Source organism: Lampetra planeri, chromosome 49 (genome assembly GCF_965212315.1).
Source record: "Lampetra planeri chromosome 49, kcLamPlan1.2.h2, whole genome shotgun sequence".
Taxonomy (NCBI): Eukaryota; Metazoa; Chordata; class Hyperoartia; order Petromyzontiformes; family Petromyzontidae; genus Lampetra; species Lampetra planeri.
The window spans coordinates 6,150,778-6,175,021 of record NC_136155.1 but is presented as its reverse complement, the minus strand read 5'-3'; the positions used below and the strand labels follow the sequence as shown (position 1 = coordinate 6,175,021).

The following is a 24,244-nucleotide window of genomic DNA, read 5'->3' as shown; positions in this document are numbered from 1 at the left end:
CCTCTTTAATTCCACGTTGTGTTTATCCCAGCCTGTCTACAATACCTTTAAAGTGTGTTCTACTTATATCTCTCAGAGAGACATGGACATATTTCTGCAATATGTACTTACAATTTTTTTAGCGAACTGGCATAACATGGCGAGTGATGTTACCTGTACTCATACATCTCAGACTGATGGTGCAAGTAAATATCGATAATCGGTATGTCGTTTTATACGGGAAATTTGGACTTAAGCCGTTGTTAAGGCTTTCCAAGTATGGTTGAAATCATTAATGCATTAGAGCTGTCTGTCCGTCCGTCTGTTGGCAACATGGGGCTCACAATAACCGCCGTGATTCAATGTGAGCACAACTTTAGAGTTGTGTTGCTGTTCGGGGACTTTGAAAACTGGCGTTGATATTCGTGGATTTTATGTTCACGCTGTTCTCCAGAAACGCATTTTCCCCGCAAACATGAAGGGGTTTGCCATGGTTTCATTTCTCACCCGAACATTTCTGCTCGGCCGGCTTAACGTAGGGATTGTCGGCATACGGCACTACCACTAGAGTCCAAGGTATGGACGTCCATGAGAATTCTATATTCCTACAATCCTATAATGGAAGAAATATGAGATGAATGAATGTAGCACGTCAAAATAATTCGCAGAAAAACATTCCAGACTGTCCCGGCTGAAATTCTGCACATTGTGTGTGGCGTGATAAACTCCCTCTGTTTAACCTGAACAGCATATCTCTGGCTCCTGAAAACACACTCGTCATGTATTTTGTATATATAATAAAAATTGCATTTAGAGTGTATTGAGGAGTGCAATAAAGCTGTGCTCCGTACGTGTGTGTCTCATCGCAGTCGGCACACAGCACGGGCTCCCAGTGGTGCCCAATGTATGCCGGATTTAACTCGGGGGTGGTCAGAGATTTAGCAGAAGACGGCATCGACTCGCTTAGAGCAGGTGCCAGACTAATGCCGCCTTGAAATTAAGCCTCCGCTAGCCTGCTTACGGCAATGAGACTCTTCTTAATGACAGATGTTGATGGGTTTTTTTCTGACAAGTCACCTTTGCCTCATATCAAGATATAAATGTGCACGTTGGTGCCATAAAATATGTTTAATATTGTACTATTAAAGAAATGTTGTACGATTAAAGGAATTATAGTATGGCCTAGACCTGCAGTCATTTGATAATTTTAACACTTTCCAACCAAGGTCGAATGTGTTAACGCTTAATCAGTATCCGCGTGTCTATATAATCTTATGTTGCCATTTAGGACTTGGCGTTTAGAAAACTGGCCAAACTGACCAAAGGATTGCTGTGTGCTCACCATTGCATCAAGACAGCCTGCACGCACATGTCAATGCCCCGTTGAAAATCAGCCCTAACATTGAGACTTTCCCGACTAAAAAGTTGGCATCATGTTAAAACGTAGCTTTTTGCAGCCAAAACTAAGATCCATGTTGGGTTTTTTGATTCACCAACGTAGTGAATTAATGCCACTATTGGCAGTTTTATTATCAGTTGGCATTGTTCTTATTAGTAGGACTAAGCATACTTCACTTAGTCATAACGTAAGAAATGCGAAGCCTGCGTAGGTCGCTTTGGGGGTCACGACACCTGGTACTGGGAAGCAATGCGACTCCCGCGACTAAAACTGGCCAAGATAGGAGGAAGACAATTTCCCCGGCGTGTTTACACGCCCGTGCCTTAAACACAACGCGCTGCCGGTGTGCATTACAGCAACAGAGCTGCGGTGACTCTCGGCCCTCCAGACTGCACGAGGCACAACGGAGAGAGCTGATCGATAGTGCTGGCTATGAGTCATGACAATGGGGTTTTAATAACTACTCCACAAAGGGAGACTGTTTGCACACACGGTGACCTTTTGACACGGCCGAATGCTAATGACAAAGATCCCCCCTCCCCCCTACACCCTGCATAGCATTAACAGACTTCTATGGCTGTTATCGAGCACCTATGAACGCCGGCACGGTACATGAGTGGCCAAAACCCCACGTCCGGCCACCTTTGTCTCCCCAGTGGCGATGTTTACACACCGCATTCATAACTACTACTGCACTAATTTGATGCTGAATCGACCTAGGGGAGGCCCAGGACCGGTTCAGAAAATCTTCACTGGTGTTGGTGGTTTACGTGGCCTGGAATAAAGCGATTCGTAGTACAGCTCGCTTACTGCTACACGAGACAATGCACACCTTGAACGAGTGTCGAGGACACAATCATCTGCAGTCGATTTTACCTTCCTATAGATATGGCTATCGTGGTGGTGCTGCAGTAAAGTGCTTAGCGAGCTGAGCTTCGAGCTGCTGAGTTTGATTCTCAGCCACGGTGAACAGCAATGGCATTAGGTTGGGCCCTTTCTCTTCACACTCGACATAAATCAACAACATCACTATTGTAACAAAAAATAGACATACTCTACGGAAAGTCCTCGAAATAGCGGGCTAATTCAGGGATGGGGTGGCCCGGTAAATCCGTGTTCTTAACGAAACCCCATTATTTCCACGAAGCGCCAGATTTAGCCCACTTATAACTTTGTGTACAGGATGCTGAGCGGTGGACCCTGGTCAGGGCAAAATTCAGATTTCCTTTGGAATACGGTGGCAGGCGGGCCCTTCCCATTGGCAACAGCTGTGGGCCAGGCAGGTTCACAGTGATTGGCCGAGTGGAGCAGCCAATCAAGATGACTGATTGGCAGCTGGAGGTACTCCCTGCATTTGCTGGGTCCTCCTTGTCACTTGAAATGTCATTCATATTGCTGTTTAGCTTCCAATGTAAAACAAAAGCTAAACAACAACATTCACCCGTGAAAATTACCAAAAATCACAAGAAGATTCGGAAATGCACAATAAAACCTGGACAGTGTGGAAGCACGACACGTATGAATTTGCTTTTCTTTGTGCGCTGTTTATATTTTTTAGATTAAAAAGTGGTGCCATGGAAGTGATGTGACTTGCTGTGATGTCACAATTTTGGATAAATCTGAAACGGAATCAATAGATATCGTTCATATAAAATATCGCATCTTGGCCTCATCTTTTCAGATTAATCCAGAAACTGGGAACACATGCCTAATCTCCACCAATGTAACCGGAACGATTCTTGGAGACAATTGCAAGCAGGACACAACTGTCAAATAAACATCTCCTCGGCAAAAACACAAAGCCAATGGCCACGATAGCCATTCAATTAGTGTAAACATTTAGCCAGCAATTGCCATTTATCCGGCAATTAAAAACATCCTGCAGTTGCACTTATTAACTAGTTACGTACAGAGCTGGCACAACACATTTACAGCTGTCTGCCCCGTGAAAATGGGAGAGGGGGTGGTTCCTCAAGAGACAGAGCTGATGGCAGCTTTGGGCCAATTATCCTTTGCTAGTACTGTACTGTTCGAGTATTATTTATTGCATACTGTATATATTGCACGGCGCAGCTCATGGTTTAAAATAATCTATGACAGGGCAAGGTCTTCTGCAACGCGGTGATGTGGGGGTGCAACACCATGAACCCTGTTATTTGTGCGATAATCTGCGAATTTACGCCACTTCCCCGTGGGAAAAAACAATGTGGCGGATAGTAGGAAATATAGGGCGGCGGATAACAGGAGTTTGTGTGGACCCTACAGCCCCCAAAGACTCATTGTAGGAATTAGCTCCTGTCGTGTTCGAGAGGTGGAGAACGTTTTTTTTCCTCTCGTCTTCACATCTAGCTCAGATTCAGATCCACAATTGGGCCTTCGCAAATGTCTTTTCTGCCGAACCGTTTGTGTGTATGTACGTAGGTGTGAGGAACGTGTTGTCGATTTGTTTTTTTTTATTAACATGAAAAAAACGAACATTGGGCCGAATCGTTTAGGAATATTTCATCACAGGACAGGACGTAACTTAGTGTATCACGTCCATGTTTTTTGTGATTAAAGTGACGTCATCACGTGATGTAATTGTGACAATGCAATGCCACTTTTGTTAACATTAAAATGTAAAAATGTCTGCATTAAAATCGTTGTTTTATGGATGGTACTTCATTTAAAATAAATTATCAATAAAAAAATTATGTAAACAACTAAATTCAGTGCATATCCAATAACGGTTATTAAAATGTAATCCCTTCAAATCTAAAATCCCCAAATTAAAACTGAAAATCTGATGTCGAAAAATATGGGAACGGATTCTGAATATATATGTTTATATTGTGTTTTTTTTCTCATAAAAGTCATGAATTAACAATGGAAGCCTTGAAAATTCTCAAGACTCTTTTTAACAATTGAAATGTTTGGCTCTTGCCTCAATGAGCGTCTCGCACATTGGGAGGAAACCAGGGTACTCCAGATGAATGGAAAGGCACGCATTTATACGTGGAGAATATTCGTTACAAAACGCTGGTGCTTTTGTGAACATATCCGACGGATAAGGGTCTAGTTAGAAATATAACAGGGGTTCCAAAACACTTCGAGATCGTAATGCAGGTATCCCTCACTTTACGCGGTAGATGGATTCCGAAAGAATGGGCGCACAAAGTGAAAGGGCACAAGACGCACTGTACGCGCCGAGTAGCGCTTAAGTGCGTACACAGCGGTGTCACACATCCAGCCGCATACGAGCGAAATCAAACCGCATGTGATCGCGAATTTTGGGTAGAAATAGGTTCGCCGCATAGATTTGGCGAAATCGCACAAACCGAACCGGCGCAAAGCGAGGGAAACTGCTACATCAGTGGCAGGTGTATGTATGTACGTATCTTAGATAATATGCATGTCTATACATTTCATTGTGTCTATAGAGACACTGCTATTATAATGATTAGGAGGAATGTAACAAACCATCAATTAAAATGTATTCTTATGCTCATACATACACCCAACTGTGTGCAAAGAAAGGTGTAGGTGCAGCCCTGCAATTGCTTGCTCACAACACTGCTGGCAGAAAGGCCTCCAACTACAGGTGGCTTACGACAGCCCCGGCAGTCGACACTTGGCTTGCTCTGGCCAGGCGACTTGGAAGAGGTAGGGTTACCCACACTTTACCCCACCACACGTGACATGCCAATGGACTACCTGTGGTGAACCCATTTATACTGCTGGCTGGACAGAGGTGAGGGGGGGGATTGAAGAAACTTGCACCGTTGTTGCAACAACTGGGCAGGGAAATATTTCGAGGGGACTAACCATTACGCAATGGCAGCATCCCCATTGAATTGTGGTGACAACAGTTGCTATTCGGTTTATTATAGGCAGTTTGTGCTATGGAGAAACATTCAGGGAAGTGACGTAAATCAATTTTCGAGACATTGTTTGTCATTGGTCTCTTGGTCTCCTTTAATTACAGTGATGTTTAGAAAGTCTGCTGATGAGACCCAGATTGTCAAAACTGGTCTGGAGATGATTCTAGATTTGAAGTTTTCGTGACTGCAAGGATTCATAGTCACGTAGGTAAAAAAATTAAAATAAATTAACTCACGACGTTTAGGAAGCAACACAAGCCTCAGTCATCAGGTGTAACTGCTACAGCAATTTCACTGGAGCGGTTACACCTGATGACAGAGGCTTGTGTTGCTTCCGAAACGTCGTAAGTTAATTTATTTAAAAAATTTACCTACGTGACTTTACCGAAAAAAACAAAGAGTATGGTCTAGAGATGGTTTGTTTGAACAAATCTAGCCGGTCAATCTGCACCTCCGATGAGCACGGTTGGATACGTACCGTGCAAAAGAAGCTCAACCTACATTCGTACAGAGGAGCGGATAGAGAACGTTCTTTTTGTCACTTTTATGTGGATACACAAAACGGAAGTCGATTCATCATTTATTATTTACGTACTTTGTGTACGTTTCATTTAGGCTAATGGAGCGAACGAGACTGTACACGGGAACAAACAAAAGGAAGCGATGCAAATGAGACGGTAAATTGAAAAAAACGTGTCCAAATAAAAACAACCGATTCCAGAATCAACCGTCGGCCCCCACGAAAGGTGACAATTCGTCACATCGCAGGGGACGGTCATTCATGACACCGCAGCTGAATTTCAGAATCACACGGACTCCACGTTTGTCTCGTAATAATTCCGAATCAGAATACCATTATACTGGTAGGAACCTCCTGGTTACACCAGCCCACAGGGGATTATTGTGTCCATCTTACAGGGAGGGGTTGGGTGGGGAGGGGCTTGGTGGGGAGGGTGGGGAAGGGCTGGGTGGTGGAGGGTCGGGAGGTGTTGGGTGGGGAGGGTGGGGCTGGGTGGAGAGGGTGGGGAGGGGCTGGGTGGGGAGGGTGGGGAAGGGCTGGGTGGTGGAGGGTCGGGAGGTGCTGGGTGGGGAGGGTGGGGCTGGGTGGAGAGGGTGGGGAGGGGCTTGGTGGGGAGGGTGGGGAAGGGCTGGGTGGTGGAGGGTCGGGAGGTGCTGGGTGGGGAGGGTGGGGCTGGGTGGAGAGGGTGGGGAGGGGCTGGGTGGGGAGGGTGGGGCTGGGTGGGGAGGGGAGGGTGGGGAGGGGCTGGGTGGGGAGGATGGGGAGAAGCTGGGTGGGGAGTATGGGGCTGGGTGGGGGGTGGGAGGGGTGGGGCTGGGTGGGGAGGGGCTGGTCACCCCGTGGTGCCCTTATAAAACTAAACGTTTAACCTACTCACGCTGGCTTGTGCCCGCTCTCACAATCGGGCATATTTACGGAATACACCACGCCGCCGTTGACCCTGGCCATTGACCGAGGAACCCAACGTTCCTACCAGCTCCCTCCGCAGGAGGAATGTGTTACCGGACGAATGAGATGCGGGGCTCTTTTTCACTCCAGTGCCACGTGTTTTTGTCCCCACAAACGCGGGTCGTTTTTTTTTTTTGCCCGAGCCACTCGCTCGCAGAAGCTGCGATGGACACGGCACATCTGCTAAGCCGACCGTACAATGAATCACAACCAATTACTCGCCTTCATCCTGCAGTTCTTCACTGCGCACGTCACGCTGAGATTTAGCACACTTGTAATGCATCCACACCAATTAAACTGAAATACGTTACCGCGATGCTTTGTAAGCGTCCCTGTTCTCGGAGGTTGAGAATCACGCCGTTGTTATTTAATGCCACTTGTTTTGACAATAATTAATTACGCCTGGGGCTTAAATGTCAAACGTGCACCAATGGCATGTAAAAATAAATCTTGCAAAAAAATATCCAGCCTTTCAACAAATAATATGAACAAATAGAAGCGAATACTGGAATAATTAATGATCATATCTTAAACAACAACCCGATGAGCTATGAAGCTCTTTGTCATAGATGTCCATGACTTGATGAAGGCCTCAACACACCATGTCGCTTCTGTCGGTTGTTTGATCATACTTCACCAGGACTGGTCCAGATGTTACTCACTACTGATGTTAACGGTGGCTGGAACAGACCACAAACCAGCAGCTTCTGAACTAGCATTTGCCGTAAAGAATATAATAACCGTTGTTTACGGAGGAAAGCCACACCTAGTCTCACTATTTTTAAGCAGAGTCCTCTTTGGGAAGTTTGCTCAATGCAGTTAAGGGGCGTTTGGCATGTGGGAGGAAAACAGAAATACCTGGAGATAACTCATTACTATCAAGCGACCAACAATCTCATGGTGCATGTGTGTATATTTGTTGATCTTCTTTTGCAAACGTATGCAGCCAACCATACTAATCAGAGGTGCGGGGGAAGGACAACAAACTAAACACAAAAAGCAGTTCTAAATTAATGAGTTTTCAATCTAGATTTAAAAGTGGATTGCTGCAGTGGCTTCCAAAAACCAGAAGGAAGAACGTTCCAGACGGCCACAGGAGCGCATCTGAAAGCGATGCGGCGACCGTCTTTGTTCGATGGCGAGCCAATAGACGCTGTGAAGATGCCCGGAGTTTGCGTGATGGGTTATGCTCCTTGGCGAGGTCAGCAAGGTATTGTGGTTCATTTGTGGCAAGAACTCTGCGTGTAATGAGTGCAAGGAGGTGGGCAACGAGTGGAGCAAGTGGGAAAGTGTAAACCATACTGAGTAGAAGCAAAATAAGAAAGCCACTTGGTATGCCCGCCCACGCTGCGGTGCGTCACGACAACCCACGTACATCTCACGTGTGCACTCTTACCCGGTGACCACCACCACGAAGTCCATGATGTTCCAGCCGTTGTGGAGGTACGAGCCTTTGTGGAACACGAAGCCCAGAGCGATGATCTTAATGCCGGCTTCGAAGCAGAAGATGGCAATAAAGTATGGTTCCGTTTCGTCCTATGAAAAATGAAAAAAAAAGACAAACATTCCCAGCATAGCTTTAATAGACTGTTGGGGTAAGTGCTGTTAGCGAGCACCTATTAAGGCCAGCATGGCACACGAGGGGGGGGGGGTGGACAGCATAACTTAAGGTCGTCTTTGTTTCCCCAGTGGCGATGTTTACACATCACACCAGATACTTATTTGAGGCTGAGTCAACCTAGTGGAGGCCCAGGATCGGTTAAAAAAACCCTCATTGGTGGTGGCCGTGAGCGGGAATCGAACCCGTGTTGCCAGGTTCGTAGCGCAGTGCGCCAACCACTACACTACCGCTCCCCATCCTCCGCGCACGCAAGCACACATACACACGTGTAGACATCCGTGTAGCTTGGGAAGGCTTGGTCGCTTAGAGGTCAGAGTGCTGAGTAGGCACCGCTGAGAAGCTGGATTCAAATCTAAACTCAAGCCACCCGTATTGAAACCGGATTCTCAAGTGTGGCGAGTAGATCGTCTCAGCACAGCCATCAGTAAACACACTAAACACCATGACATTAGGAGAAGAGGTTTTCCACTTTTGTCTGGCAACAAAACAGGTGTTAAGATGTTAAAACACCAAACTGAAACCTTTTACAAGGAATCATGTTTGCATTAACCATGAAAACTCGTGGTCAGAATGCAAACAAAAAACATAATCTGATAATATATGCATTGTCTTTGAAACTGATTGGTCCACACCAGACAGCTTTCTTTGGAGCCAAGTCTCAAAAGGTGTTAGACCAGAGGACGCCAAAAGGCGTTCAGTTTGGTGTTTTAACATCTTAACACCTGTTTTGTTGTCAGAAAAAGGGGAAAACCTATTCTCATATTTTGGTCCTGGCAAAGGAGGTCCCATGATATACCATGACATTAGGTTTGTTTGTTTGGTTTATTTTTCAATTAGTTTGTCTGATTCCAGCTTTGAGAAAAAACAAACAAAAAATAGTTTGATTAACAAGCGGTAAACTTCCTTCAAAGGAAATGTAAATGGTGTGCCCCGAGTGTGGAGAGGAAGCCCATTGAGAACCAGGGTTTGAATCCGAATTTCATAAGCCTGTGGCTAAATCAGATTATCAAGTGCAGTGAAATGATGGTCTTAGCTCAGCCTCCAATGATTGCACAATTTTTTTCTTAACAATCTATCATATTAAATTTGGTTTTGCACTTGATTTAGCGAAATTTAAGCTCCGAGGAATACACACATTTGGTTTGAATGTCATAAGGCAAACATTCTAAATGATAGGGCTCTTTGGAAAATGCGTCCCATGCTGTGTAACTCTCTTCCACCAGACATTATCTGTGCGATTTCCAAATGGAGTCTTAGTGTCATGATGCCATGAGGACAATCACACAACTGGAATATATATGTATAAATATAACGTGCGAAAAATGTAAACAGGCGCTATACGCACAAACACACAAGTGGATACGCACGAACATGATCGACTGCACCACTCAACACACAAATGCATTAACACACATAAAGACAACACGAATATGTGTACCAAATCCATGAAAAGGCGGACATGCAAACATTCGGTCACACGTGAACACACAAACACACCGTGGGCTTAATGACATGCCTCTTCGTTAATTAATATTTTCACTTTCACATCCTGTACTGGTTGTTTAATGGTTGCATTTGTTTCTGACATCACCGCAAGTCTGTTTCACAGCGCCCTGTCGGAACGCGTGGGTCGCCATAAATCATTCCCATTGTACCAAATAGCAATCTCCGTGCGGCGCATTGCACACTCATTTGCCCACGCTGCTTCGGCGCGGACGCAGAATAAAACGCGTTGCGTACAAATGCACAATCGGGAATTACATTTATAAACAAACAAACAAAACAATACGTGTGCAATGGACGCGATCTGTTGCCCATTCCGTTTCACCGGCAAGTCCTCGGACTGACGTTAATGATCCGTGGTGTGGTCAACGTGAGCAGGCATTACCAAGGCACTGCCACTCCCAGTTATCAGGGCCAAGTCTGCTGCAGGTGATTGTGTCTAGCCCATTGGGGGGGGGGGGGGAAGCAGAGATCCCCTAGAACTCCCTCGTCGCTATAAATTATTGCACCCGCTGTTAATTAATAACAATAATTTAAATTTGTATGCCGCATTTCATCCACAGATCCCAATGTGCCCCGTGTGTGGAAAACAGGAAATAAATAGAGCTGAGGTAAATGGCCAGAACTCGGGGATGAATGACAATTTAAATCGGTGACTTCTCAAGACGTACTTAAATGTATCTAACGACTGTGATCGTCTTATTCGTATGATGTCGTATGAGCAAACGCAACGCATGCCAAGGCACCGGCAAAAAATCTCGATCACCCGGGGATTGATTGGCAGGCCGCGTATGATCGGGATAAAGTGTGGAGCACCCCTGCATCTTCAAATAAATCTGGCCAGCCTGGAAGAGTAGGCCAAACGGCCTCTCTCTCGAGAGGGGTGCTCTAGAGCAGTGTCGTTAGCGAGCAATTGCAGGGGCTGCGCCTTGGCCGCCCCGTTCTAGCAGTGACCCCGTAACAGGACACCGCGAACAAGGCTTGTTGGTGACTTCAAAAAGCAACCAAATCAACAAGCGGCACGCAGGAATTAAAATAACATTAATGAGCGAACAGCACATCATTAAACCGTGTTTTTATTTTCTATTATAAAACAGTGCTAATGATGTATGTGCTAGATTTTTTGGTTTATTTACATGCATAGTTGTGCTCTTCACGTTTATCAATGCATTCCTTTAATGGGATATATATGATACGTTATATGATGAGTGTGTGTGTGATAGGACATGAATAGAACGTGCAGCAAAAATTCCAACAAAATAAATGTTCTTCTTTTTTCCAATTCAGCACTGAAATACACGTCACAGACGACGTTTCGGGCAATGTTCCTTCTTCATAGCATGTAAAGATATTATTAGACGTATTTTTTTATTTGTACACACATCGTGGTGATTGTGTAAGGATCCTGTGTGAAAAAAGCAATACAATTCTCTTGTTTTCCTTATTCAGGTGAATTGGAACATGCAGAAAGTGGTTTCTGGAAAAGAAAGTGTTTACACAGCCCTTCCTGCAATGTCCGGCAACTAACAGGTTTTTATTTGATTTTACAAAACAGAGCTATACTGCTCTTTTTAAAAGAATCCTGGCCACAAATGATAACTCAACGAAATGAATTATCACATGGACATTTCGAGAAGCCAAATACTCTAAACGCGTGTTTTCTAAATGTGGAGTGAAAAACTGGAGGAACCGGAGAAAAATGTACGTGACCACGGAGAGAACATTCAAACTTCAAATAGACAGGCGTCAGGGTCGGGTTCGAACCTACGACCTCCTGGATACCAAGACGAGAGAGTTCAAATCTCACCACAGAGGAAACCTTGCCAACGTTCTTGGCCTGTGATCATCCTTGTATACGAGCTGCTTAGCTTATTGGGCCTTGCCAACTGAAATAAAGAGTCTTGAGTTCAAACAAAGACTTCTCCGCTAGAAGCCCATCCAAATGTTGTAACATATTTCCACGAAAAGCAGACTTTTGAGCATCGAGCACTGTTGTATCAGGAAATACGTCCGCATCGCATTGAATCAATTTCACCCGCACATGCCCGTGTGGGGTGATTGTTTAACATCCGAGATGGGGTCTTTCCCTCCCCTCTCAAAATGAAGCCACGAGCCAAAATATTGTCTCACAGATTATAGCCCGTGGGCTCAGACCAATAATGTTGCTGAGGCCACCCGAGATGGCCTACACTCGAATTTGCCAACGTATTGAAATGTCCAACTATAACCGAATTATGCGACAACTTTTTAATTAATACATTTATTTGATCACGTTATTCACTTTTATTAGCTCGCCCATATATGCTTACACACAAACTGGAATCACGAAATGTTGGCCACCCCCTGGTGATACCCTTATTCTGCTCTGGCCTGTGGAGTAAATGTGAGACTCTTAATATATAACTCTGCTATTCAGTTGCCTGACTATAACGAGGTTGTTAAAAGCATTGGTGTGTTTGTTACTTATCACGAGGAAGTTGATGGAAAGGCCAAGCCACAGAGAGAGATACTAAAGAATACTGACCAAAAAATAGCTGCGACAATTGTCATGCATACATCTATTTACATGTATTCATTTACTGTGTATATAGCCTGCATGTATTTACTGTTTTATGCGGTATTTGTTTTCCCATTGTTACTCCATTTGTGCCATTTGTGCCACCAGACAAAGTGTCTGTTTGTAATTCTTATGGAGCAATGCATCATCCCTTGTTCCAGAATGGCCTGTGGACGTTTCTATCACAGAACTACATCTGAGAGCCTCCCTTGTGGCTTCTTATCCGCAGCGGGGAGCAGCAGCAGCAGTGTGCCACCGCGCTCTGCCGTAGAGATGTTCGTCGCATTGAAATCAAATCAAATGTTTTGAAATTCTCAGAGCTGTTTATCCAAATTTAGTGAAGGACACGTTTATAATGTTGCGGTTTTTTTGCGTGCAGTTGTCGGTGATTTGGTTATGAACTATAAACTCACGAAATGTGATAACTCAGTTTAATCATGGGTGGCTTCCTGGATTGGACCCAGGGTCTCAGTCGTGTCAGCTCAGTGCTCTGACCTCTGAGCCACGCGGTCACTTGGACAAAGCGTACAGTTAAAGTATCTCCACGCTAAAAGAGGAAGGAGATGGCATTTGATTCTGTGGGCAGCCATAAGCCAGAGGTGAAAATGTAGCATTCCCATTTTCTCCATAAGACAACTGTCGTTGACTTTTGACTTCTCACAAAGTGGAATGGAATTTTATTAACCACAGAGGGATGGGTAGGCCAAGTCAGCCCCAGACCAGGATCTGAACTCACAAAGCCCCAACTGGTTACTCGAGCACTCTAAACAGCACGCCCGAGTTGGCTACAAATACATACGTATCAGGCCTATGCCAAACATAATGCTTGTATGAGAATTGTGAAGTTGCTAGTTTTTTGTGAGACCCCTGTGTTAACCATTTTAAGGATTTGCATTGCAAGCATTTCAAACTGCCTTGCATCACATTTCACCTCTTCCGCTCCGCTGCCCTGCAGAATTCCGGACAAGGGGACCTCATTGGCGAACTGTCCCTTGCATGGCACGAGGTGTGCACATCGCTGGCCTGCAAATGGGTCCGGTCTGCCAGTAGGTGGGCACGTCTCGAGTTCCCACAGAGTAACGCGTTAGCATTTGGAGGCGACGGATCGAGCGCGTTGCTTTCGTGCACTTGGATACGTACCAGTTTTTTGGACATGGGTGTGCGGTCGTTGTTGGGAAGGTGCTGCTCCAGCGCCAGCACGATGCAGTTCGCCAGGATCGTGGCCAGAATCATGTACTCGAAAGGAGTGAGACAACAAGTCAAGGGAAGGGCAGCAACAGTGATGCTTAAAACGAAATCAAAGACACCAATGTACCACTAATACGATCACGTCAAGGAGCATAAACCGTCACGCGAACGCCGATCATCCCCGCAGTGGCAGCTTTTGGCTAACCAAGGAACAAAGACGGTCATCCGCGTCGCGCGCTTTCAGACGCGCTTCTGCGGCCGTCTGGAACGCTCTTCCTTCCGATATTAGGAAGCCACTGGAGCTGTGCAATTTTCAATCTAGATTTTTAAAAAAACGCATTTCTTTGAAACAGTATTTTTGTGTTGGCTGTGTACGGCGTGAAAGAAGTCCAACGCAGATACGCGCAACGATGAAAACGCTTCCCCTCGCTTCGCTCATGCGACTCGACTCGTCCATTGCAAGTGACCCAAGCGACACAGCTCGGCTTCTCGCAGTGGATATTAAGAGAAAAAAACTGGCTCACAGGACTGGCTTGCCACAGCCTCGGCAAGGCTTTGGATGTGCCAGTGAAAATGAAGTACCGAACGCAACCCTGTATGTATGCATGTTGAACTTCTTTCGCACCGTACGTAGCCAACCGTGCTAATCCGGAGGCACGGGGGAGGTGGTGGGGGGGAAGGCAACAAACCAAACACAAAAAAGCAGCCTATGCAAGCAAGGCACAGCACTTGTGCAGTCTTGCCAAGCTCGCAGGTGCAGTGGGACGAGCACGGCTTAAGCCGGTTTAGGACAGACCCGATTTAATCTTTTGGAGCCTATTCGATCCAAGCGACTTATTGTCCCACTGAGCTGCACCTGTCCAGTTCCTGTGCGGGTTCCGTGTGACGCTAATCAAAGGCTCTGGATGCAACTTGGCCCCTCTCCTCCCTCCCTCCCCCAGTGCTCTTTAAACAATGAGTGGACAATGCTTGGAGGAGGGATGTGTGCTAAGGTGTCGTGTTTTGATTGCTTTGGGACGCGCATCCCTGCCACATAATTAAACATGCTGGAATACATCTGCCGGGCTGTAAAGGATGCTTCGTTTGATATCTTCCCATCCAGTTTTGTTTTGTTGGCACAACTCATTAGGCGAAATGTTGTTTACATCAGGATATGCAATAGTATCGCACAAATATGTGTCTATTTTTTGTTAAATATCGGATTAAACATTTCAACTAGGCTCGTTTCTTAGCTACAATTGTCACACTCATTGGTTTTTTATTGTTCGTTTTTCTATTTTAATTTGCAGAGAGAAAAAAACTGACTCGACAGGGGATTTTCAGCAATGAAAAGGGTCCTCAACGCAAGGCGATGTAAGGAGATGTGTCAACGTATCACCCACCAGAAATTATATGCAATATATTAAATGTATGTGTATCGGTTTTAATAAAAACAATAAAACACATTACCTTTTTTATTATCCGAACAAGGCCAATAACATTCGGACATTATTATCTTCATACCGCTTTTTTTCTGGAGTAAAAATAGTGTTTTCATTTTGGCCTGAATATTAACACGAATGCAGTAACATTTTAGCGTACAAATGAACGTTTATTATGAACGTATTTATGTAAATATATTTATGTGGGCAATATCCTTTATTTAATCAGCTGAGAATCCCTTGATGAGTCATCTTTTTTTGAAGGAGAATATCCTTGAACTATAATGACTAATTAAATAGGGCAGTTATTTTTGGTGTGTAATTGATTTTGTAAGTCAGCTGCTGATCGTACTTAAAAATGCAGATTTTTTTTTTTTAATTTGGATAACTCCCCTCTTGCGAGTGACGCGACAGCATCTTTAACATCCGTCTTAGTCTATCGCGCATGCCGTTCTCCTCCACTGCTGGATGGGGGCCTACCCCTTGTTGTGATGGTCATGGCGGTTGTCTCTGGCCATACTTCACCAAACTGGTCAATGCGGTTTTGGGACGGGGGTGGGGAGGGGGGCAGAACCAGTTCAGGTATCACTCATCACTCTTCACGACCATGGATAGGAACTGATGTTGACGGTTAATTCTAGATTTGAAGTTTTCGTGACTGCAAGGGTCCATACTCTTTGGTTCTTTCGGTAAAGTCACGTAGATGAATAATAAAAATAATAATACAAAATATTAACATGAAAATAACTAAATTAAATCACGACGTTTCGGAGGCAACACAAGCTTCCGTCATCAGGTGGAACAGCCACAGCAAAATTACTACAGTAATTTTAAAGCATAGCATGCTAACCACTGCACCATTGCCCGCACCTCTACTGCTGTGCTAACCATCGACTGGACTATTTATATCCAGTAAAGTGTGTTGTGGTTGAGATGACAAACAGTAATAAAACATTTATTTTTGTTAAATACCCAGTAAACATAATTTCCTAGCGCAATGGAATTGTATTTACAGAGTCTACTGGCAATTGATTTGATACGGTTAGGGTTGTCAAAGCGCAGACGCTAATATTAAATCAGGTGTTAATTGTATAATTGCAGTATTTGTAACGAGCGGCACACATCGCCCGGCGTTGTAATTTAGTTATAGATATATAATTAGCATCTTCTGCACTGCTACACCAACGTCTGGTTCACAAGAACCAGCAGCAGCAGCAACAACCGCAGCAGTAGCAGCTGGCCCGGTGCGCTGCATTCTATACAGAGCCTCTTTAAAGTATGCATAAATGATGTCTGAATCCAGGGGCTTTCGCTGGCGCATTGCTATGCCGGTCGCATCCATGCTCCAGTGCTTGTTTAATATTAAAAGCACAGATTTGAACCCGCCCTTTTCACCCTTACAATGTGACACGGTGCGGTCATGGTATCCCATACGTGTTGATATTATTCTGTAGACAAGCACTCGGACACAAGACAAAGATCCCCCCCCCCCGTATAGCCTGTAACAGACTGTTGGTGCAAGTGCTGTTAGCGAGCACCTATGAAAGTCGGCACGGCACACGTGGAGGTTGGTGGCCAGCACCACGCCCGACCACCTTTGTCTCCCTAGTGGCAATGTTTTACGCATCGTAGCAGGTACTCATTTGATGCTGAGTCGACCTAGAGGAGGCCCAGGACCTGTTCAGATAATCGTCACTGGTGGTGTTGGCCGTGAGCTGGAATCGAACCCGGTTCTCCAGGTTCGTAGCGCAGCGTAGCGCTAACCACTACACTACCGCTCCCATGGTCACACACACACACTGGCACATACACGCGCGCGCTCGCATATAAATAGATGTTCTACTGATTCTACTGCCCTAGGTTTGGATATTTTAAAAATTCAGTCCAAAAAGGGAAAGTCAGCATACATTTTTTGGACTGCATTTTCTCATGAATAGAAATTAAGAATGGGTGAACAAATAGAGAATGGAAATTATTTTCGAACCGCCTCCGGTGTGTTTACATTGCACATCGCTCTCATAAAAAAAAAGCAACTTGTTGGGTATTAAAATAAAACAATATATATATTTCAAACCTACATTTCCTGTTGGAATTACGTACGTGTTATTAATGCACACCATATCACATATGTAAAGAGAGAAGAGTGGTGTGGTTGGCCGGGGGGCAGGGTGGGGGGAGGCTGGGAGATGTTGAGGTTACTATGTATTGATCTGGACATTGCACGGGACACGCTGCGCATGCGTCCACATATGCAGCAGCCACCCTCGTATCAATTATCGCTTTGAGCCGAGTTTTTCCACCGAGCTACCCAGGGCATAGGCTGGCCCCTGGTGTTTATGTTACCATTTGCCGTCATCAACAATCCCATGTAATAGGTAGAAAGAAGATGCCCCCCCCATTGGGCTAAAATATCAAGGTGTAATTTTCCTTCCAGTGATAAAGAAATTAATTTTTAGTTTTTTAGTCAACCTGTTATATTTCACAGCGTACCGATGAATCTGCAAGACAATTTAAATGCCATGCATGATAGGGCTGGTGGAAAACGGCTTAATCCAGCAGTGGATTGATTGTAGATGATTATTAAACATCTGCGGATGTCCTCGTATTAAAGACTAGCAATTCATGTCAGAATGGGGACTCATAAAAGATGTAGTGACGGCTTGTCCAACACGAAGTGATCCATAATGCTATATGTTGTTGGAAACCTTCGTAATTAAAAAGAACATTCGGTGTGATTTAACTGCCTTGTTTGAAAAGTTGGTATCATGGTTATAAATATTACATGTGTACATCTGACATGCTATTTTGTCCATACATGTCCTATTTTAGGCAATGGGGATGTGTCTGAAATAAATGTGGCAATAAAAGCCATGAGTTACTGAAATAAAAGATCACGTATGAATGACTATAGATAAATAATGTGGCAGCGTTATATTCCAACACAAATTTAAGCTTGACTGGTTGGAAGAATAACATTGGGCAATGTATTTTTTGAAAACTTTTGCATTTGTTAAACTGATGATATTTCATTTATCCCCTTATGTTTCTACCCTGTTGCGTCAGTTATTTTGTGATAATAGCACAATAAGTAATTTACAAAACAATTCAGATTTTTTTTAAACTACAGTGTGCATGACATTATTTAAAAAGCAAACCTGGAATGAAGAGTAAAACATTTTTTTATAATAGAGTCCAATTTCTCAAAAAATGTTTTTAAATATATTACCAGATAAGGCCCACTGAGCTAAATAGCTCCTTTTCAGAAGCGACCTGGCCACAAATGATAGCTCAACAAAGTGGCTGAGCATGCAGAAATGTATAGCAGCCAAATAGTCTAAGCACATGTTGATTCTAAAAGTAGAGGAAAAAACCAGAGGATCCGGTGAAAAATCCATGCCACCACGGGCAGAACATGCAAACTCCAAATATAAAAGTGCCCGTTTCGGGATCGAACCCACAACCCCCTGTATACCAGGCGAGGTAGTTAACATCTTGCCACAGTTTACAGGCCCGATCGCTCCTTGGCAGAAAGACTGCTCTTTTGTAATGGTACAGACATGTAACCTATGGCATGCTGTGTGATCTCAATTGCATGTGGCTCATCAGAGGTGGCAGTAAGGGAAGTTGAATCAGTGTGTCATATTACATGGGGAGTTCATAACTCTCATGTTCAGTGTGTTTACAAGGGGGTGGAAACATAGTCTTTAAACCTTCCCCTATTATTTATGTCCCACCTTCTCCCACCATAATCTATGAACGCAGGTCAGATATTTCACTTGTGGCAGAACTGAAGTGGTTCTAATTTCTTTATGTGACCAATAACAGTGAATGACGTGATAACCATTGGACATGAGTGGGGGTTATCAAATGACCTATCCTTATTGCCCATGTAAATGAATCGATTACGACGAAAGTTGCGTTGCATCACGTGGTAACAATGTCAGCCCACGGACTACCAACTGCCAAACCAGTTCAGCAGAATAACAAGGCAGGGCACCTTGTTCAATTGATCTGTGTCCCATATCCCCATAACATGAATCAGGCCCACTGACCTATATAGCTCTTTTTCAGAAGCCACCTGGCCACAAATGATAGCTCAACGAAATGGCTTATCACGTGGACACTGAGAGCAGTCAAACACTTTAAACGCGTGTTGATTCTAAATGTGGAGGGAAAGACCAGAGGAACGGGAGGAAAATGCACGCGACCGCGGGGAGAACACGCAAGCTCCAAATACGCAGGTAACAGGGGTCGGGGTCGAACCCACGGGCTCCTGCACACCAGGCGAGGTAGTTAACATCACGCCACCGCGGTGCCCTTCTGTACACTCTGCATCACCACTTACAAATAGACGCACGTGCATTGACCACCGGCGTTGTTCTGGCATTAATTAATCGCTGCTGTTCTCACATGCAACTGCCGGTGGGAACATCGCTGTGTCAAATGAACGTCGTGATGTTTAGGCGGCTGACATTACGACAGCTCTACACAATACCACGCAGGCGAACACCATACCCTATGCGTGCGCGTGTGTGTGTAGGGGGAGTGGTAGTGTGGCGCTTCGCGCACTGCACTACGGACCCGGCTCACCAGAGTTTAATTCCCGTTCACGGCCACCACCATTTATGATTATCTGAACCGGTCCTAGGCCTCCCCTAGGTCGACTCAGCCTCAAATGAATACCTAATGTGATGTGTAAACATCCCCACTAGGGAGACAAAGGCGGCCGGGCGTGGTGCTGATACACCCACCCCTTCCTATGCCGTGCCGGCCTTCATAGGTGCTCGCTAACAGCACTTGCCCCAAAAGTCTGTTCACGCTGAGCGGGGGGAGAGCTTGGTCTGGTACAACGCATCACTGCTCTTTGGATTTGCGAAGCACGGGGAGCCTCCAAAGTCGCTGTATGAACAACACTCGCTCTAGAAGTCGCGCTCGGTGTATCATTATTCCAGTAGCGTGCAGGGAGAGGATAGCGCGTCCGAAAAAAAGACGCGTCCGTTCCAACAATTTCATATCTGCGCTCTTCGTACTAACATCACGGCGTGTGCAATCGGCGCGCTTACAGTCTCCAATGCTTGTTGGATGGGTGGGTGAGGGGGGGTTCTGTGTGTATAAGTGTATGCATTAAGCATCTCCTCTCTCTCTTATCCATTACACTAACCCCCACGATCTACATACCTACACGCGCTCAAGCACCCCCCCCACCCCACCCCGTCACACACACACAACGGTACAAGGCGTTCTTGCGCTTGACACCGGCGTTGACGTTTGGTGGAAACGAGGAGGCGATTTTTTTGCACGCAAGCGGCGAAATATCGGTCCGGCCGGCGGGTAGCGCGAGAGAGAGCGAGAGGAGTCGGAAGATAGAGTGGTCGTGGTGGTGGTGGCGGGAGGGGGGAAGGGGGGAGGAGGAAGGGGTGGATGGGTTCCAAAGAACGGCTGTCGATCGATTCAACGGCGAGGCGAAGCACACAATGCAACACATTTATCGAAACGCAGAGTAACCCATGCACAGCCTCCACACAAAGCGCACGCGGGGAAGCTTCGGATGGCTACACAGGAGCAACAGCTACCGCTACCACAGCTGCTATCGGAGCTGCTGCTGCTGCGCTGTTGTCACTGACGCGTATTACTCCCACTATTATTATCATCATCATCATTAGCATCATCAAACAAACCTATGGTCGCCGCTGCTGTTGTTAATGTAACCGCTTGCGAGAGAGCAGCCACCTGTGTGTGTGCGCGCGCGAGAGTGCGCAGGAAACAATCATCCGCGTCGCGTAGCGCCCGGAGAGCCACCACCACCACCGTTAGAACCACCGTAGAGCCACCACCACGGTTCCTGCAGCACACAACCACCCGACTCTCTAAACCGCGCGGCGCTCCAATAGCTCTCCTCTCTCACTCCATCAATACGCGGCCGCCCCAAAACGGCGCACACACGCACACGCACGCACGCACATGCACGCACACACACACGCACACGTGCACACACACGCACACACACATGCACACGCACGCACACACACGCACGCACACACACGCGCGCGCACAACCCCCCCCCCCGCCCCAAACAAGGATATGGCCACTCGATGATCCTCTTGGCGAACTTTCGGACGCCGTTGTCTTCGCCAAAGAGGAAGAGGGAGCGGTTCTGCGTGAAGCAGTTCTGCCGCACCGGGATGGGGTTGTACAGAGCCATCGTGCGCGCTCGCTGCGCCTTGGTCTGCTTGAAGACGCGCTGCTGCTGCTGCCCGCCTCCGCCCTGCGCGCTGCCGTGTCGGCTGGGGCCGCCGACGCGGCCGCCGATGTCTCCGAGGCCGTCGTCGTTGAAGCGAGCCATCCTGCGCGGTTCGCACGGAAGGCCCCGGGGTCAGGGTGGGTTCGGAGGAAGGCCCCCGGGGTCGGGGTGGGTTCGGAGGAAGGTTTTCAGTTGCGCTCGGGGCACGCGCGCGCGCGCGAGCGGACGAGCGGACGAACCCGCCCGTGGTGGCTCCTCGTTCCACTGGAACTCTCCCTTCAAGGCATGAGATCAATCCCCTCGCTTCTGTCTTTCAGCAGTCCGCCAGTCGGTCCGTGCGCACCACCCAAAGCGCCCGCCCGCCCGACTTTCCCCCCCCCCCACCGAGCCTTGTGGGGCTCAGATGTTGCCGTGCTCGTTCGCTCGCCGTTCCCCGTTTGAACGCAGCGGGTGCGGTCAATGCAGCAGCATCAGCAGGCTCGGATAATAAATAAATAACTATGAATGGATGCTATGTGTGTCCGTATGTGTGCGTGTGTACACACACGCACGCGCGCCTCCTCCACTGTTACGCATGCACTGTGTGCGTACTCCCGTCTGACGGATTTAAATAAATAAAAACTACGACTGCGAACCAGCGCTCGCATGAACAATCGCCCTCGCTGTCGTCATCTGTGCTGCTTTATCATTCCGCCTATTTACTGTGGCGGCTGATAATGGTATGAAAAACAGAGGGTGTGTGGAGGGGGTGGGAGGGGATGGGAGGGGGGTTGGGTGGCGAATGGGAGGGGGGGAGAGAATTGTAATAAATAAAATAAATAAATAAAACTCGCTGAAAGAGTGCCCTCTCTGGCCACGTTTAACCATTCACGAGCGCACGCGATGCGAGAGAGTCTGGCAGGCAACCCGCGGAGCGCCTTGTGACATCACGCGGGAGAGGGTGGTGGTGGTGGTGGTCGGGGGGGTGGGACAGTGGCGAGCGATTCGGTGGGAATGTTTGCGCGGGGCGCGTGCGTCGTGTAGGCGGGGCTCCTCGGCGTGCGGCCTTTTCCTCCACACGCAGCCACGAGGCCAACGATTCCCACCACCAACACCCCCCCCCCCCCCCGTGTTGCCTGTAACAGCGAGTGCTGTTAGCGAGTTGCACCTGTGAAGGCCGGCTACGGCACACGAAGGGGGGGGGGTGGGTGGCCGGCGCCACGCCCGGCCGCCTTTGCATCCCTGGTGGCGATGGTTTACACACAGCACCAGGTCCTCATTTTGAGGCTGAGTCGACCTAGGGGAGGCCAAGGACCGGTTCAGATATTATGTCACTGGTTTTGGCCGTGAGCGGGAATCGAACTCGGGTCGCCAGGTTCGTAGTGATACCGCTACACTACCGTTCCCCACCCGCCAACACACACACATGATGCATACATGTGTGTGTGTGCATACATTTGTGTGTGTGTGCATACATGTGTTTGTGTGTGCATTCATGTGGGGATTTTTTGTCTGACGCATGAGCCATAATAAGTCTCCCTCGCACTCCTCCACTAAACGCCACCCACCCCACCCCACTTAGCCCATTTAGAATTGCCCTTCCGAATGATATTAAGCGATGGGCTAATTAATTAATGGCAGATTACGAGATAATTGTTCATAAATCAATGGGATTATTACGTAATTACGCAACCATATGTATATGTTGTGATTTGTTATTGACGACTGACGAGACGGATAGACGTATGTTGGCTCGCAGTTTATATATAAATTACATTTCAAAAAAATTACCTTACCGACGGATGGAACGTCTGCTCATTTTTGCAGATAATCAATTGATGCGCAGTGAATTCTAGAAATTCATCATCCACCCCGCTGCTGGCGAGAATGCTTAGCTCGGGCGGGAGAGCGAAACGGAGAAATGAACGAGGCGGCGACTGCCGTGCATGGTTGTGTAAGCGTCGACACACACACACATGGAAGACAAAGATCCACCGTATAGTCTTTAACAGACTGTTGGGGCAAGTGCTGTTAGCGAGCACCTATGAAGGCCGGAACGGCACACGAGGAGGTGGGTAGCCAACACCACGGCCGGCCGCCTTTGTCTTCTTAGTGGGGATGTTTACACATCGTACCAGGTACTCAAATGAGGCTGAGTTGACCTAGGGGAGCCCCCGGACCGGGTTAGATAATGGCCACTGATGTTGGCTGTGTGTGGGAATCGAACTCGGGTCGCCGGGTTCGTAGCGCTGTACGCTAACAGCTCCACTACCGCTTCCCAACACACAAAAATACACCGACACACATTGTGTACACACGTACTAACAAATGCGAGCGGACACTAACGCACTCAAAAACGCGTACAAACCATAACAAAGACAAAGATCCCCCGTATAGCCTTAACAGACTGTAGGGGCAAGTGCTGTTAGCGAGCACCTATAAAGGCCGGCACGCCACACGAGGGGGTTGGGTGGCCAGCACCACGCCCGGCCGCCTTTGTCTCCCCAGTGGCGACGTTACACATTGCACCGGGTACTCATTTTGCGACTGAGTCGACCTAGGGGAGGCCCAGGACCGGTTCAGATAATATAATCGTCACTGGTGTTTGCCGTGAGCAGGAATCGAACCCGGGTACCCAGGTTCGTAGCGCAGCGCGCTAACCGCTACACTACCGCTCCCCACAAACCATACCCCCCCCCCCCCAAAAAAAAAAAACAAAGCCAAAGATCCCCCCTATATAACCATAACAGACTGTTGGAGCAAGTGTTTTTAACGGTGACAACCTATGGAGGTCTGCACAGCGCACGATGGGGGCGACGTAGCCGACACTACGCTCGACCGCCTTTGTCTCCCCAGCGCTGACGGCTTACACGCCGCGCTAGGTACCCATTGCAGGCTGAGTCATCCAGGCACGCGCACGCACACGTGACAAAATCAACGACGCCGAGGTTTTTGGGGGGTTGTGGTATTGGGGGGGGGGGGGGGCGGTGGAGGCGGATACAGAGGGAAGAGGGCGCACAGCTCTTGG

At 47.1% G+C, this 24,244-nt stretch overlaps 1 protein-coding gene across 1 annotated transcript in view; it reads right to left on the bottom strand.

Moving 5' to 3' along the window:
* The window catches only part of LOC144733910 (voltage-dependent P/Q-type calcium channel subunit alpha-1A-like), a 184,776-nt gene that overhangs the window by 155,565 nt on the left and 4,967 nt on the right, over positions 1-24,244 (bottom strand). Inside the window, exons 2-4 of the mRNA XM_078615915.1 lie at positions 21,080-21,340; positions 13,528-13,633; positions 8,103-8,242 (exon numbers count right to left, since the gene is read on the bottom strand). Of these exons, the coding sequence (XP_078472041.1) occupies positions 8,103-8,242; positions 13,528-13,633; positions 21,080-21,340 (507 nt within the window). The remainder of the gene's footprint in view (positions 1-8,102; positions 8,243-13,527; positions 13,634-21,079; positions 21,341-24,244) is intronic.